Consider the following 14663-nt stretch of genomic DNA (forward strand, 5'->3'; position numbering starts at 1 on the left):
ATGGTATTTTTTATTTATTTATTTATGTTCGCACAGTTTCTCATTAAACAATAATATAGATAATTTGAATATTTTAAAGAAAAAGAAAGGAGATTAAAAATCGATCAAACCAAAACACGTATATCGTTCGAATTATCTCCATTATTTGAATATTTAGCACCGAAATCAAGTATCGGTTCCTTTTGCAATTTAATTTTCTCGCTGCTTGGTACATATTCCAATTCGACTAACACTATCTCATTTTCGCCTATTCTTAAAAAAGATGCAGGAATATAAAGAGTTATTTGAGGGCCAACCAATGGCCAGTATCGACCTAAATTGTGTCCATTCACGAAAGCAACTCCTTTGCCCCAACCATCAGTGTTTAAATACGTGTCCATCGGTTGGTCAGAGATCGAGAAAGTTCCTCGAAGTATGACGGGACCATCATGAAGAGTTCCGCTTACAGATATGTTGGAATTGACATTGATAAGCGGGTTGACGTTGTCCAGCAAAAATCCAGTCATTCTCCAAGGTCCAAGGGGAATATTGTTTAGAGATACATTTGTGACTCCCTAATAAATGAAAAATATCCAATAAATGAAGAAATATATCTTATTTTATCTTTTATTTTTTCTATTTTAATTTCTATTAGATACATATTGAACGATACGAGTTTATAATTTACTTTTACTGTTTGTTGCTTATTAAAAAAAAGAGATAGAGACCTTAAAATCGCGAAGTCCATTTCCATAATTTAATCTTCCTTGATTCTCGATCAATAATTTTAGTTTTTGTCCATAAGGCTCCTCTATACTTAAATGATAGATGTTACTGGTACGACTTAAGGTTCCAACCAAATGATCATCTACATAGACTAATGCTCTATCTCGAACTTTTGCGTGCAGAATCGCAGGATCCTTAGGGCTATGTATTATGTCAGTCTCGTACAATACCAACCAATGAGATAATCCTAACGCTTCGAACGTTAGTGGATGCGATCCTTGGACGATAATTGTTCCGAATAATTGTCGACCTTGAGGTTCGAATAATTTCAGGATTGGCGACAATAGAATCGAACCGTAATCTCCTTTTGGAGATACTGTTGGAAGTGATACGTTTGGCAGTGGCAAATACTATAATAAATATATATGTGTGTGTGTGTGTGTGTGTGTGTATGATAAATATATATTATATGTAATAATTTTTTAAAAACAAAATATGATTAGAGACTAAAAAACGTAAGTACCTTAGATACGATATTCCGAATTTCGAAATATTTTGATGTTGGATCACCAGCTTCGGTTAACGGAGCGTCATAATCATAGGAAGTTAGTTGTGGATTGTATGCATTTTCGCCACCATTAGCCCCTATGGAATCGTACGTTTGATACTTAACGTTAAATCAATACGTTATATACATGGATTATAGCATAGAATGTCTTGGAAAATCTAGTATTTGTATCGTTGCAATGTACAACGTAATCTTAAATCTAAGATTTAATTTACTTGATCTTAATCTTAATTTGTAAAATCATTATTACAAAGATTATAAAAATTATTACAAAGTAATCGGAAATTATATTTATATATTGTATTTGAAATTTATACATATTTGTTTATATTATAATTATATTATAATTTATATTATAATATATGTTTTTAGATAATTAAATATTTTTTCATGGATAGTATTACATCGCGTATACACATTTTGCAAGACATTCATTCTATTCATGTGATCATTATATGTTTCTGATCGGAATATGATTTTGAGATACGAATGATTTTTAAAAAGGCGAACATTTTAAATTGCACAAATAAAATATAGCATACGTTACAGTACTATCAACAAAATACAATATTTTTTACAATTCATAAAAGAAATTTTTAATCATTGTTTGTCCAACTTCTTATTAATATTTTTTTATTTCAATGTCTTGATTAGATATTTTGATAATGAAATTTCGATAATAAAATAAATTAAATTTTTTTGCGTGTTGCTATATTTTTAAACAAAATTTTGCAAATAAGAGTTCAGAATAAAATCTTAGGAAAGATTTACTAACCAGCGGTGTAACCAAAATTTGTTCCACCGTAAAACATATAAATATTAACAGAAGCACCCAAAGATAGCATTTGATTTAAAGTTTTTGCAACTACTGTAACATTTACTCTTTGAAACGGTTCTTGCCAATGTGTCAACCATCCAGGATAAAATTCTGAATTTACTAATGGGCCCTAAAAAAAAAAAAAAAAATAAAATTAATTATTTTAAATCATTTTAATAATCGTTACAATTATATTTTATTCTTTTGTTCTTTTCGCCAATATTTTTCAATATTGTTATTTTTTATTTTATTTAAAATATGCAACACACAACAATTTTATTCCATATTTCGAGTATATATATATATATATATAAGATTTTCTTACGATCTTTACGATCTTACGTGATGCAGCAACCATTACAAACTTGATATTTTTTAATAATAAATGATGTAAACTTAAAGAAGAATATTTTCATCTCGATATACTATATATATAACAATTTTACATTACATTTGCGGTTTCTAAACATAAGTTTTGTTAGAAACATACAGATACATTTCTAATTCTTCAAATTAAAAATTATTTCAATTATCGATCGTTCAATTACTTACTCGCGGTTGATACAGACGCATTATTTCGAAATTTTTCGTCACGTTCGCGTTAGTTCCAAAATCGATAGTTGTATAAACACCTGATATAGAACCACAATTCAGCATATTCTTATTTGATCCATCCGTCGTATATAAAAGCGCCTTTGTACCAATTTTCCGTTTCATTATATCTCTCAAACGATGTAAATATTCTTTATCGCACGAATAACTTCCGTACTCATTTTCCACCTGAGACATTATCGAAATTTGATTATTAGCATAATATTAACAAACAATTTATAATATTTCATTCTCATCACAGTTGAATTCACAGTTGATCGATTTCAAATATGTAACAATATATTTTTTCCATATGAATATATTTTATTTCGCAAAGTGTTTTAATTTTCTAATGTTGTTAAATATAAATGGAATTAAATTTTTAAAAAGAAGAAATTTTAAAAAGAAGAAAAATAAATTTATATTTTTCTTTTTTTTTTAGACAGATAATTATGAAAACGTTGTCGATATTAGAAATAAAAAATAAAAAAGAAAAAAAGAAAAATATTCCATTTATTCATTGACCATTATTGACCACCTACCTGAACCATTATTATAGGTCCTCCATTTCCTCTGAGATAGGGAATGATTTTTTTAAATACTTCGTTTAAATATATTTCCACATATTTCATGTATCCTAGAAAATGAAAGAAACATTACGATGATAAAAATAAATTTTCAAAGGAGTAAATATGTATTGAAATTGGAATAAAAAAAATCGGAATTAAAAATTCTTACGTGGATCGTTTGTACGTAAATTTATATCTGGTACTCGTGTCAATAACCAGTAAGGAAGACCACCCTAAATGAATATATATCATAAATACCATAAGAATAATACAAAGCAGAAATCATTTTTAAAAATCGATACATTGTTGATAAAAATTATTTCTTATTTAATTATTTAATTATTTAATTATAAATATTATTAATATACAATAATGTGTATATATTGTATATTCAAATTATATCATATATAAATTTTTGATTTAAATAAGATATAAGTAATTTTAATGAAATACTTGCAAAATCTCGTTCCGCGCAAATATAAGGGCCTGGTCTCAAAAGAACGAATAAATCTTCTTCTTGGGCAATGTTTAAAAATTCTACTAAATCCGCATTACCCGTCCAATACCATTCATTTTCACTCGGTTGATGAAGACTCCATTCCACGTAACTGTAGACAAAATTGTGAAAGTTGAACGAAGATGGAGGAAACGCGATACTCGAGTCCAATTCTTTTCATCCGATATGATATTTAGTTTGAAAGAAGAAGCAACATCTAAATCCAAAGGTTTTTGTGCGAAAATACATGGAAAATCTATTAAATTTTGTAAAAAGTTATATAAATATATTATCGACAATATCGTTTCATTGAAGAAGGACAAGAAATTGATAGATCTTAAAACCAATTAAAAAAATAATTTTTCCGATGCGAGATATATCAAGATATATTAAATATAAATTAAATAATTACATATAATTATATATGTATATATATATATATATATATATATATAACGAATTTTAAGCGAATTTTAATTTTTAGCGATTTTTAAAAAGAAATATATAATGTGATTTATTATGATTTGTTCTTTTCAAAAACAGGAAACAATCGAACGAATCGTTGAATCGTTGAAAGTTTTGTTGAAAACGTGAGAAAAATAACTTACGTTGAAACGGCATTTAATCCGGCCGCTCTAATTTTTTTGAAACGATCTCTCCAATATTGTCTAGGAGTTCGAAAATAGTGAAAACTGCCGGAAACGTATCGAAAAGGTTTTCCATCCAATAGAAAACGATCGTTCTCGTAATCGACTTCGAATCCGAGTTTCCATTGCGTATCCTGAAATTGCAAATTTTGTAATAAATTTGATCATTTCGTTATCGATCGATTAATCAATTAAATCTGCAAATATCTACGAATGATGAAAATCTGATGAAAATTTGACGACTTTTTTTTAAATCTTTTCTAAGAAAGATTATTACGCTAATTTCAATATATATGTTATACATACGTATACACTCGTTAAATTTTATTTCAATAAAATATTTTAAATGTAACTAATTGATTGATATCAGATGACGAATAATGAAATATATTGAAAGAACTGATAAAATATACATCAAAAATACATTATTATATTACTCAGTTTCGATTATTAATAATTCTTATTTATTATTAAGATTAAATATGAAAAGTTTAAATTTTGTTTTAAAAATTTTTTTTAAAAAGATAATCGTAATATACGCATTCCAAATATATATAAGAGAAAAAATATATAAAAAAAATACTTTTTTCGAATTTTCTTACAAGATAATATCAATTAATAAAATCTATCGATTCGATTATATTTTATGTCGAACGATACATTTCCCATAAACGTTACTCACATTGTTCACATGAACATTCACCACTTCTCCCAGAGTAGCTGTCACTGCCAAGGTTAACAAAACTGGCCACATCTCGTTAACCAAAACTAATTTTGTGATCACCTGCTTATCTTTAATCGGAACACACTCTAACTAATGAAATTATCGATAGTATTCGTTCAAATAAATCAAAAAACGAGATCTCGTTAAAGATTCACCGAGCGAACAAGAATCGATCGATTATTTTATTGGATTTCAAATAGCGACATTTCGGACTTGTGCCTTTTACTCGATACAGCAAGCATGCGAATAACTTATTCGATTATTATCGAGTTCGGACGTATTCGATCGAATGAAGTGGAGGAGTAAGAGCGGTTTGTCGTTCCAGTTTGTCGACACGACTGGTTGCGTTTATTCGAGAGCTGTAAATGCGCACTTTGACCCGATCGAGGACAGGTCGAGATATCACTGACCGATATAGAACGTGTCACGGACACCGTACCGACCGATCGCTTTAGGATGACTGCCATGCCGTCACGAATCTTACCCACCGGATCAGCGTTGGTGAACAATGGACACTCGTTACGCCACCGATCCGTTACGATCATCACAACAACTAACTTTATGATAATACCAACATATCTCTATCTTGCGCTGTTTATTGTATCGTTTTAATACATCATTTTTTTCACGAAACGATATACAACAAAGTAGTTTAAACCGATAGTAAGATTTGTGTTACGCGATAAGAAAGATACATTAATTTTAATTATTTTAATTTATTTATTCTCCATTATTTATTCTTAATAATAATAAAATAGTTTTTAATAATCGTAAATTAACAATACTTTTATATAATTACTATATATTCATCATTGCGAGAAAGCATTAAAAATAATTAATGTACAATTTACATATCGATGTAATGTATTAATTTATAATTTTAATCAATATTGACTTTCTTTACATGGATCGATATCCCTATTTAATAGGCATTTCATTTACAGGAGATTCGGGATTTGAATTTATAATTAATTCAGGTGATGTAACTGCTTTTGAAACCACTGTGTTATATATTTGAGTATCCGTTATTGGTGTATTTGGCTCTTTAACATTGGAATTTATTTTCACGTTGCCAGTTGATACATTGAAAAGATCCAAAATATTGCTATTATCAATGATTATGAAATTATCCGTTTTAGTGCCATTGGTATCAGAAACGGTTATTTCTAGTTTTACAGCTTGCACTTTCGCTTTTGTAGTATTATCATATCCACTGGACGAATAATCAGATTTGATATTTTTCAAAGTTCTAAATTTATTTGAATCTGTTTTATCGATATTAGTAGTTGATTTTTCACTATCTTTCAAATTATTGCTCGTTTTATTTGTTCTATCGTTTATATTAATCGACGTAATGGTGCTATTATCAACAAGAATCATTTCAGTTCGAGTATTCGATGCTTCGATCGGTTTGTTTGCTTCAGATTTATTCGAAAGCGTTTGAAGAAAAGACGATGTTGTTTCTATATTTCCTAAAGTTACGAATTCACTTTCTAACTTCGAAGATAATTTTACAGTTGTCAATTCTGCTTCCGTAACGGTAGAATTTTTACTATTCGAAGAAAATGCTTCTATTTCCTCTATTTTATTTGTGAAAGCGGTTGAATCTGTTTCCGTTTGGATGGACGATCTTCGTTTCGTTTCACCAGTATTAGATTTTTTAGTTTGCATGGGAAACGATGTTGTTTGTAAATTTTCCAAAGTTGTGATTTCAGAAATATTCTTATCGTTTCTATTTTCAAATATATCGTCGCCAGTTCCGATAATTATTTCTGGTAATTGCGAAGATATTGTTTGAGTCATCGTTATCTCCATTACGGTAGCGATAAAATTTTCCGAAGAAAGTGTCGTTATTTCTTCTCTTTCGATCATTGATTCGTCAATACTGGTGGAATTATCATCAATTCCATTGTTTCCATTATCCGTGATAACGTTAACAAAATCGATAGTTTTAGATTGATCATCGATCGATCGTTCCGTTTTGAATATATCAAATTTTTTGGGAGTTTGGGAGAAAGATAATATTATTTGTGCATCTTTCGTAGTAGATTCATTATCGCTTATCGTTTCAACAATTGAATCTGTTTGTTCGTTAATATCGGTAATAATTAAATTATCATCTTCTATCAAAGTTTTATTCGATTCGACTATAATTACGCTAACATTTTGTTCGTTGCTGTTGTCTCCACGAAAAATTGTTTTCGTTTGCCAGTTTGACGCCTCAGCTTCCTCTTCTTTTTTTGTCACAATCGAATCGTCAGTTTGATAATTTATCGTCGTTTCTTCGTCTCCTCTTGCGATCGGTGATTCGCTGTTATCTGAACTTGTCCATCCATTAACATCGGTGGTTGATTTATTTTCCAAAATATCGTTTGCTTTATCCGTATCAGCTTTTTCATTATTACTCGATACATCGATAAGTGTTGTTTCTGATTCGGGACTTAAAGTTTCAGTTGATCTTACTTTTTCTATCGTCGAATTTGAAGCTGTTTGAGTATTCGCTACACTCGAATTGACAGTATTCGTTTCATTCTCAGTTCGAACAGTATTGATTTCAACATTAATATTCGCGGTAATCGAAACATTATCGGTATAGCTTGTTCCCGATTCTTGACTCCACGTTTCCATCATCTGATCTTTATCTCTAAAATCGTTAGAATTTATAGTTTGCGAAGTAGAAGTTGCTGTTTGCTCGTTATTCGCATCTATAGATATCGTTAAAGTTGCTACTTGAGAATTTTCTGTTTGATATACAGGTGATAATGATAATGTATCTGGTATCCTACTCGATGCTTTTATCGTTTCTTCATTTCTTAATGCGTTAAACTTATCGGAACTAGGATTTGGCTGTACGTTATTATCGCCATTGAACGATTCGTTATTATATATATCGTTGCTTGTTGCAATTGTAAAGTTAATATCGTTGGATGTAGTAAAATTATCGTTATTATCAATTGTTTCGAATTTGATACTCGATATTGTAGATAGTCCATCTCTTGCCCATATTGTAGAAGCTTCGATTCGTGAAGTTGATCGGGAAATTGTTCGTTGATTTGTCGAAATCATCGTGGATTCATTAATATTTAAATTCTCTGATCCATTTGGTTCGGTATCGTCGGATTGTCGTACATTCTCATTTCCATTATTGCTCGGTACTGTACTCTTATTCAAATCGTTGTTTCGATCATTATCTCTAATATTCGAACTCGAATTTTCTTCGAAAATCGTCGATCGATTTTCCGATGCTTCAGAAGATTCAGTTTGCAAATATTTACGAGGAGTTGTACTCCGAATTATATTCGATTCTTCCGATCTATTCGTGTCGTTCTCAAAATTTATCAAGTTTTCATCTTTCGCTGTTTGTGTTCTTTCTTCTGTCCCAATCTGTGAAGACCATGTTAATTGTGTTAAATTATCAACGTTTCGATCTGTTGGCTTCTCATCGTTATCTATTTCATCTTTTCGCGAACTAGACTTTGTTTCTTGTTCTTGTTCTTTTTTTTCTTTTTGTTCACCGTCGATAGTTTCACCTCTGTTTCCATTGTCGAAAGATTTTTCTTCGTTTGTCGAAGAATTTTTCATTCTTTCGGTTGTACGTATATGACCATAATTGGAACTTTTGTTGGGAGGCGATTCTTCATCATCTATCGGGAGATCAAACGATCGATTATATTTGTGTAGATATGAAACAAAATCTAATAAACATCTCTTTTTACCTACCTGTTTTAATATTCGTATCTTGAAAATGAACCAACGATAAATCCGTTGTAAAATTAAATTCATCCTTCGTAAATATGTAAAATCCTACGCACTCTTTTAATCGATTTTCTTGCTCTTTACGTCTAATGTTGGTCGATATGTTACAAATTCTCCTTAATATCTCCATACTTAAATTTTCCTTTTCGTCCAATATTTTATTCTTCAATTTTATATTTTTTCTCCATTCCAGATACTTGACTTTATTCCATTCGTACAATCTCTCGTAATAAACATCTGTTTTGTAATTTTTCAACATTTCGGTTATTTCCTTATAATGTTTGTTTTCCTTTAACAAATCTTTTAAATAATCATTGAATTTTTCCTCGTCGCTATCAAACTCCCACGAATTGGAACCAGAACTCGAACTTTTGCGATTATCGTATTCCTCTGAATCGCGTTTCCTCTTTTTTTCTTTCGAATCAAAATATTTATTTGATCTTTCAGAAGAGCTCGAATCATTTTCATCCATCGTATTCCACGATTCGGAAAAATTATTATTTTCACGATGATCATTTTTATCAAAATTTCTTTCACGAGAATCTTTTTCATCGGAATATTTTTTTTTACGAATACTTAATTCGTCAGACATTTTTTCCAAAGATTCTTCCTCTTCCTCTTCCTTCTCTTGCTCTTCATTCGAATTTTTCTCCACGGAATTCCATTTCTTCTTACCAAATAAAATCCTCTTCAGTTTTGTTTGTTCGGAATCGGAGCTGCTATCGAAAGAATCGGGCTTGTTTTTTAACCGTGATAAGTTTAAAGAAACGAAAGATTTCTCCCTATCTTTCTTTCTATTCTTCTCGCCGTTATCTTTCCAGTTTTTCACGAGCCATTGTAGATATTCCACGTTTGATCCATTTTTTTTCCGCTCAGAATTGCGCATCCAAACGAATAGATTCCTCTCCTTCGAGTTTCGTTCCCTTCCTAATTTTCCGATCGCGGACACCCATTCCGATTCGTCGAAAGGAGCGCCATGTGTATAAGCGTGAATGGAAAAGATGAGCAAAATGGTAATAATGCCTGTTAATTAATCAATGAATCAATGAATCGAATAATATATACATATATATATATCTCATAATAAACAACACAAAGATACGATTAATATTTTTTAATCGTAAACGAAAGATTTTTTTTATTCGGGATTCTATTTTTTCATTTTAGAATTTAAATAACTTAATTTAAAATGCTTATATATTTTTCATTTATTTAAAACATTGGTACATATACTTAATTTTTTATTAAATTACCTTTCATTTTCTTCAAATTTTTACAAATTTTTACAATTCTTTTCAAATCTTCTTCAACGACACTTGTTCTTACTCTTTACTGTTCGGTTAAATTTTTCAAAATCCTTTTATATCGTTGCTTTCAGATAATTTTCCCTTATCGCATAAAATTTATGGCTATTATTACAATGATTCATCTTATTTCTCATGTAATATTCCGAATATGACGAATTGTAAACAATTGTTACGCATTAAAAAAAGAAACGTTCAAAATCTTTCTCAGATAAATAGTATACATCAAGCCAATGATGGAATCTGGTAAATAAAATTTATTACGAGGATGTAACAATACAAACATTTTTAATTTTTGTTAACTATAAATAAAATGGATATTTCATAATTCTATTTACGACATTGATAGATAGAATTATTTCATTGAAAATATTATATATCTTATTCCGTAACTTGATTACTAATATTTCCGTAACTGATAACTAATATTTTATAAACATTTTTTAATAATTATTATTATATTCATAAAATAAAGAAACGGGACATTTTTTTTATAATAATCAGACAATTGTTATTGCCAGTTGGAAAAATTATCGATTGAAAATTAATTTCAAATATCTATATCCATAGGAGTATCTGGGAATATGGTATATAGAAGTATATTATAGTATATTATAGATATAGAAATAATAGAGAAATTTAAAGAATTTAATTTTATGTATAATTGATTCTATATATATAAATGTTTCTATAGAAACAATTCATAAAATTTTCGCAGATTTATATTTCTTTTCAAAATGAATTTCAGATTTATACATACAAGAAAGTCAAAATATAAGGATAATTGAATTTCGGCCAACAAGAATTAGCATCAACATTTCTTACGCCGATAATATTTAAAGAAAATAATATCACTTCGTATTATTTCGTTTTTTTTTGAAACTATAAATAATTATAAATAATTATAATTATTATCAATAAACATTTTTAATCAAAAATAAAATTAATGAATTTTTAAGAAAAACTCCATCTACAATGTAAAATGCATATGGTATATGCTTTATCTCGATTACTATAAAACTATTTTTTTCATAATTTTGATTATTTTTTATATTAATCTCGTATTTAACGTAATATTATTTTTATTATGATTCGAAAAATTATTGAAAATGGTATGGTCGAAAGCTGTCATGAAAATGAAATGCATGAACTACTATGAAAATATGCGAAAGACGAAAGTCATTTTGATCCCTTGATATTTTATTTCCCTTGAGAACAGAGAGAGAGAGAGAGAGAGAGAGAGAGAGAGAGAGAGAGAGAGAGAGAGAGAGACTCATTGGAGATTTATAAATTGGGTTAATAGAAATCTCGATTAGATCAGATCAAGACAATGGCATCCGATAGCGAAAGTGAAAACTAAACGCTTGAGTCGATCGTGAACACTAGATGTAGATGAGAGAAATTGGGGTCGATAAAAGTGGGATAATGGAATCGTGCCTCGTATTCTTGTATTTCGACACTTTCATTTTCGATTCATGTCTAAGCATGTAAGTAAGTATCTAAGTACGGTACGTATCACATTCGCTTTTGTACACAAATCCGAGAATCAATTTCTAAACGAACTTACGAACGAAGAAACCTAAAGATTAAAAATAAAAATAAAATTAATAATTTTCGAATAAAAGGTTTCCGTTTTTAATTATAATCGTGATATAAAGTTTTACGATATTATACATGAATTTAAAAAAAATAACAAATTGCCTAAACAAATTTTTTAGTTTAATTTTTTAGTCATAACATTTTTACACATCGCATTAATTTTACATTAATTGTATTTTTATATTATAAGTTTAATTTACGTTGCTGTATATGCTGATAATTGTAAAAGTAGAGTCATTGAACAGAAAAATTACATATTATTGTGATAAAGTTACATCAACTAGTAACTTTTTTTATATAAATGAAAAATCCTTGAGAATTTCAATGAACGATCATTCAGATTTTATTACGCGCATATCGTTTCATTTTAATTACTACTTATTTATCAGATATATACATACAAGTATTTACATAGGTATATACGTTAAGTCTTTCTTGTATGTTTCAAGATGGAAAACATGCGTCGAAACGCGTATCGCAAACAATCGTCATGTTACGTATTTACGCACAGAATTAAACGAACCGCTTGAATTTATTTCCGTAATTTTATTTATTTATTTATTTTTCAATAGCGTAAAATGAGCACAATTCTCTGCGAATTCTTTGCGAATTCTTTCTTCATCTTGGATCCTTCTCGTATCTTCTCGTATCTTCGTATTTCGTAGACACTTATTAAGTTATTAAATTGGGTTAACAAGGTTATTAAATGGAGGACTTGAAACGTTTCTGAATAAAGATTAATCAAAATGAATCAATATGAACGTTACAAAATGAAAAAGTTCATCCCAAATTGTCAATTGTTAAGAAAATATTTAAGAAATATGTTAAGGAATAAAGATATCGATATTTGTTGCCAATTTAATTTTATTAAATTTACGCAATTTCGAAATTACAATAAATATAAACGATGAATGGTTGATGTCATTCTTCTTTAGCGATGAATAAATTTTCCATATATGTACCATATGCATATTTTAATAAATTGTTAAATATCTTAATTAAAAATGATTTACGAAAGAAACAGAATTTTATAAACTTTATTTATTATAGATAAGCTTTACTAATCTTAATCTCTTCTTTCATCCTCCATGATTTATTATTATTATTATTATGAAAGAATAAAAATACGTTTAATAAAGATATATAATCTTTCGTTATTATTTCGTTATAATGTATATCGTTGGATTATTACAAGAAAATTATAACAGTAACGTATAAAGTTCAACGTACTGTTTTTAAAAGAAAATGGAGTATTTTCTTCTATTTTCCGATAAACGTTAGAGGAACGGACAGCGTCTGTCAATTTGCACTAAACAATTTGACGGTGATTACGAAGACATTTAAACAGTGGCAATTCGAGAGTTATTACATTAACTCGCATCCTACTTAAGACGAATTTTTCAACTTTGCGGGTCATTAAACTTTTGTTACGATTAATTTAACGCTACGAGTTTCTATTCTCGGAAGGGAACAATGATACGTTATGATTTTAATAATTTCAAATATAGATATTTAATACAAGTAATTTTATTCTCTTTTTTCTTTTTATATAGACATTATTTTTATTTGAAAAATCCTGTTTAATTTTTAATTTATTATATTTATTATATTAACTAGAATATGAATTAAGAAAAACATTTTTATATTTAATATAAAAAATATTAATTTTATTTTATTTTTTTTTTTCTTACAAATTATTTTTTAATTTAGTTAAGAGATATATTTTATGTATCTCTCGTTTTTCTTATCTTATTTTCCATTCATATTCGAAAAAGTAAAAAAAAAAAAAAAATGACGCGCAAAAAATGACAACATGAATTAAATAATTAAAAACGTCTTTCTATCTTTCCTTTATTTTAAAGTAAAGTTTAAGAATAAATATACCGATATATTCAATATAAGTAAATTTTTCGAAAATATTTCCGCTTTAGAATATAAATTATTAGAAAAACTTGATTGAGAATTGAAGAAAAAAAGGAAAAGAAAATGCTAATTTAATAATTTATTTATAACTTATAAACATTTTCAATATTTATATTTATTACTTAATTGATTGTAATTCGAATATGTAAAAATAATTAAAGGATTAAAAAATCATTTAAGAAAATAGATCATTATTTATTCCTAAATTTTTTTATATTTCGCGATTATTAATATTATCAATTTGTTTTTTTTGATTAATGTGTCATTGTTAAAAAAATAAAATTGTCACAATTTTATATCGTACAATATTGTTATTAATTGTTAACTAGAGAATTATCACATAAAATCTTCTTAATCTTTTATCTATTCAATCGATGTTAAATAATACCGTACGCAATGAAATAAAAAAAACAAAAAAACAAACCCAAAGAAAGATATAAATTATCTGCCAATATTCCAAAAGAACAAAAAAAGAAAATTTGAAAATTACGATCGATTAAGAATAAAATATATTAAAGATATTGAAGAAGATTTAATATTAAATTTTTTATAGAATCTTATTATCAATCTTATTATCAATATTTCCAATATTGATCAATATTTTAACATGATATATACATACAATTACGACAAGCAATCATTCATTTTACGACTATAAACTGCAATTTCACGATATTGTTAGCGATAAATTGAAATTATTTAATCATTGCAAAAATAGATTTTTAACAATCGAAACAGTCGATCGTTCAGAAGGATCTTCCATGTTTCCATTCCCTTCGTAACGCACATGTATATAGATACACATAGATACGTAGTATGTATCACATATTTACTTGCATAGATTGACATTTCATTGATTCTATAGATTATATACACTATATAAGAGAGATATTAGATTAAAAACACATTAGATTGAGTGGTTTTGTTTTCAAACAAATTTTATTAAATTAATTTTGGTCTTTTG

The 14663-nt window shown here is 28.0% G+C and overlaps 1 protein-coding gene across 1 annotated transcript; it reads right to left on the minus strand.

Moving 5' to 3' along the window:
* Positions 1-4: 4 nt before the first annotated feature.
* LOC122713113 (putative uncharacterized protein DDB_G0282133) lies at positions 5-10186 on the minus strand. Its single transcript, XM_043933266.1, has 14 exons — positions 10127-10186; positions 8838-9896; positions 6049-8761; positions 5903-5915; positions 5076-5207; positions 4355-4527; positions 3708-3858; positions 3420-3483; positions 3224-3318; positions 2643-2870; positions 2049-2220; positions 1229-1350; positions 708-1115; positions 5-554 (listed from the first exon to the last, which is right to left on the minus strand). The coding sequence occupies exons 1-14, from the start codon at positions 10131-10133 to the stop codon at positions 105-107; spliced, it is 5787 nt and encodes a 1928-aa protein (XP_043789201.1). The 5' UTR covers positions 10134-10186; the 3' UTR covers positions 5-104.
* Positions 10187-14663: the final 4477 nt, after the last annotated feature.

The sequence above is a fragment of the Apis laboriosa genome, unplaced genomic scaffold (genome assembly GCF_014066325.1).
Source record: "Apis laboriosa isolate Shangri-la unplaced genomic scaffold, ASM1406632v1 scaffold22_cov146, whole genome shotgun sequence".
Lineage (NCBI taxonomy): Eukaryota > Metazoa > Arthropoda > Insecta > Hymenoptera > Apidae > Apis > Apis laboriosa.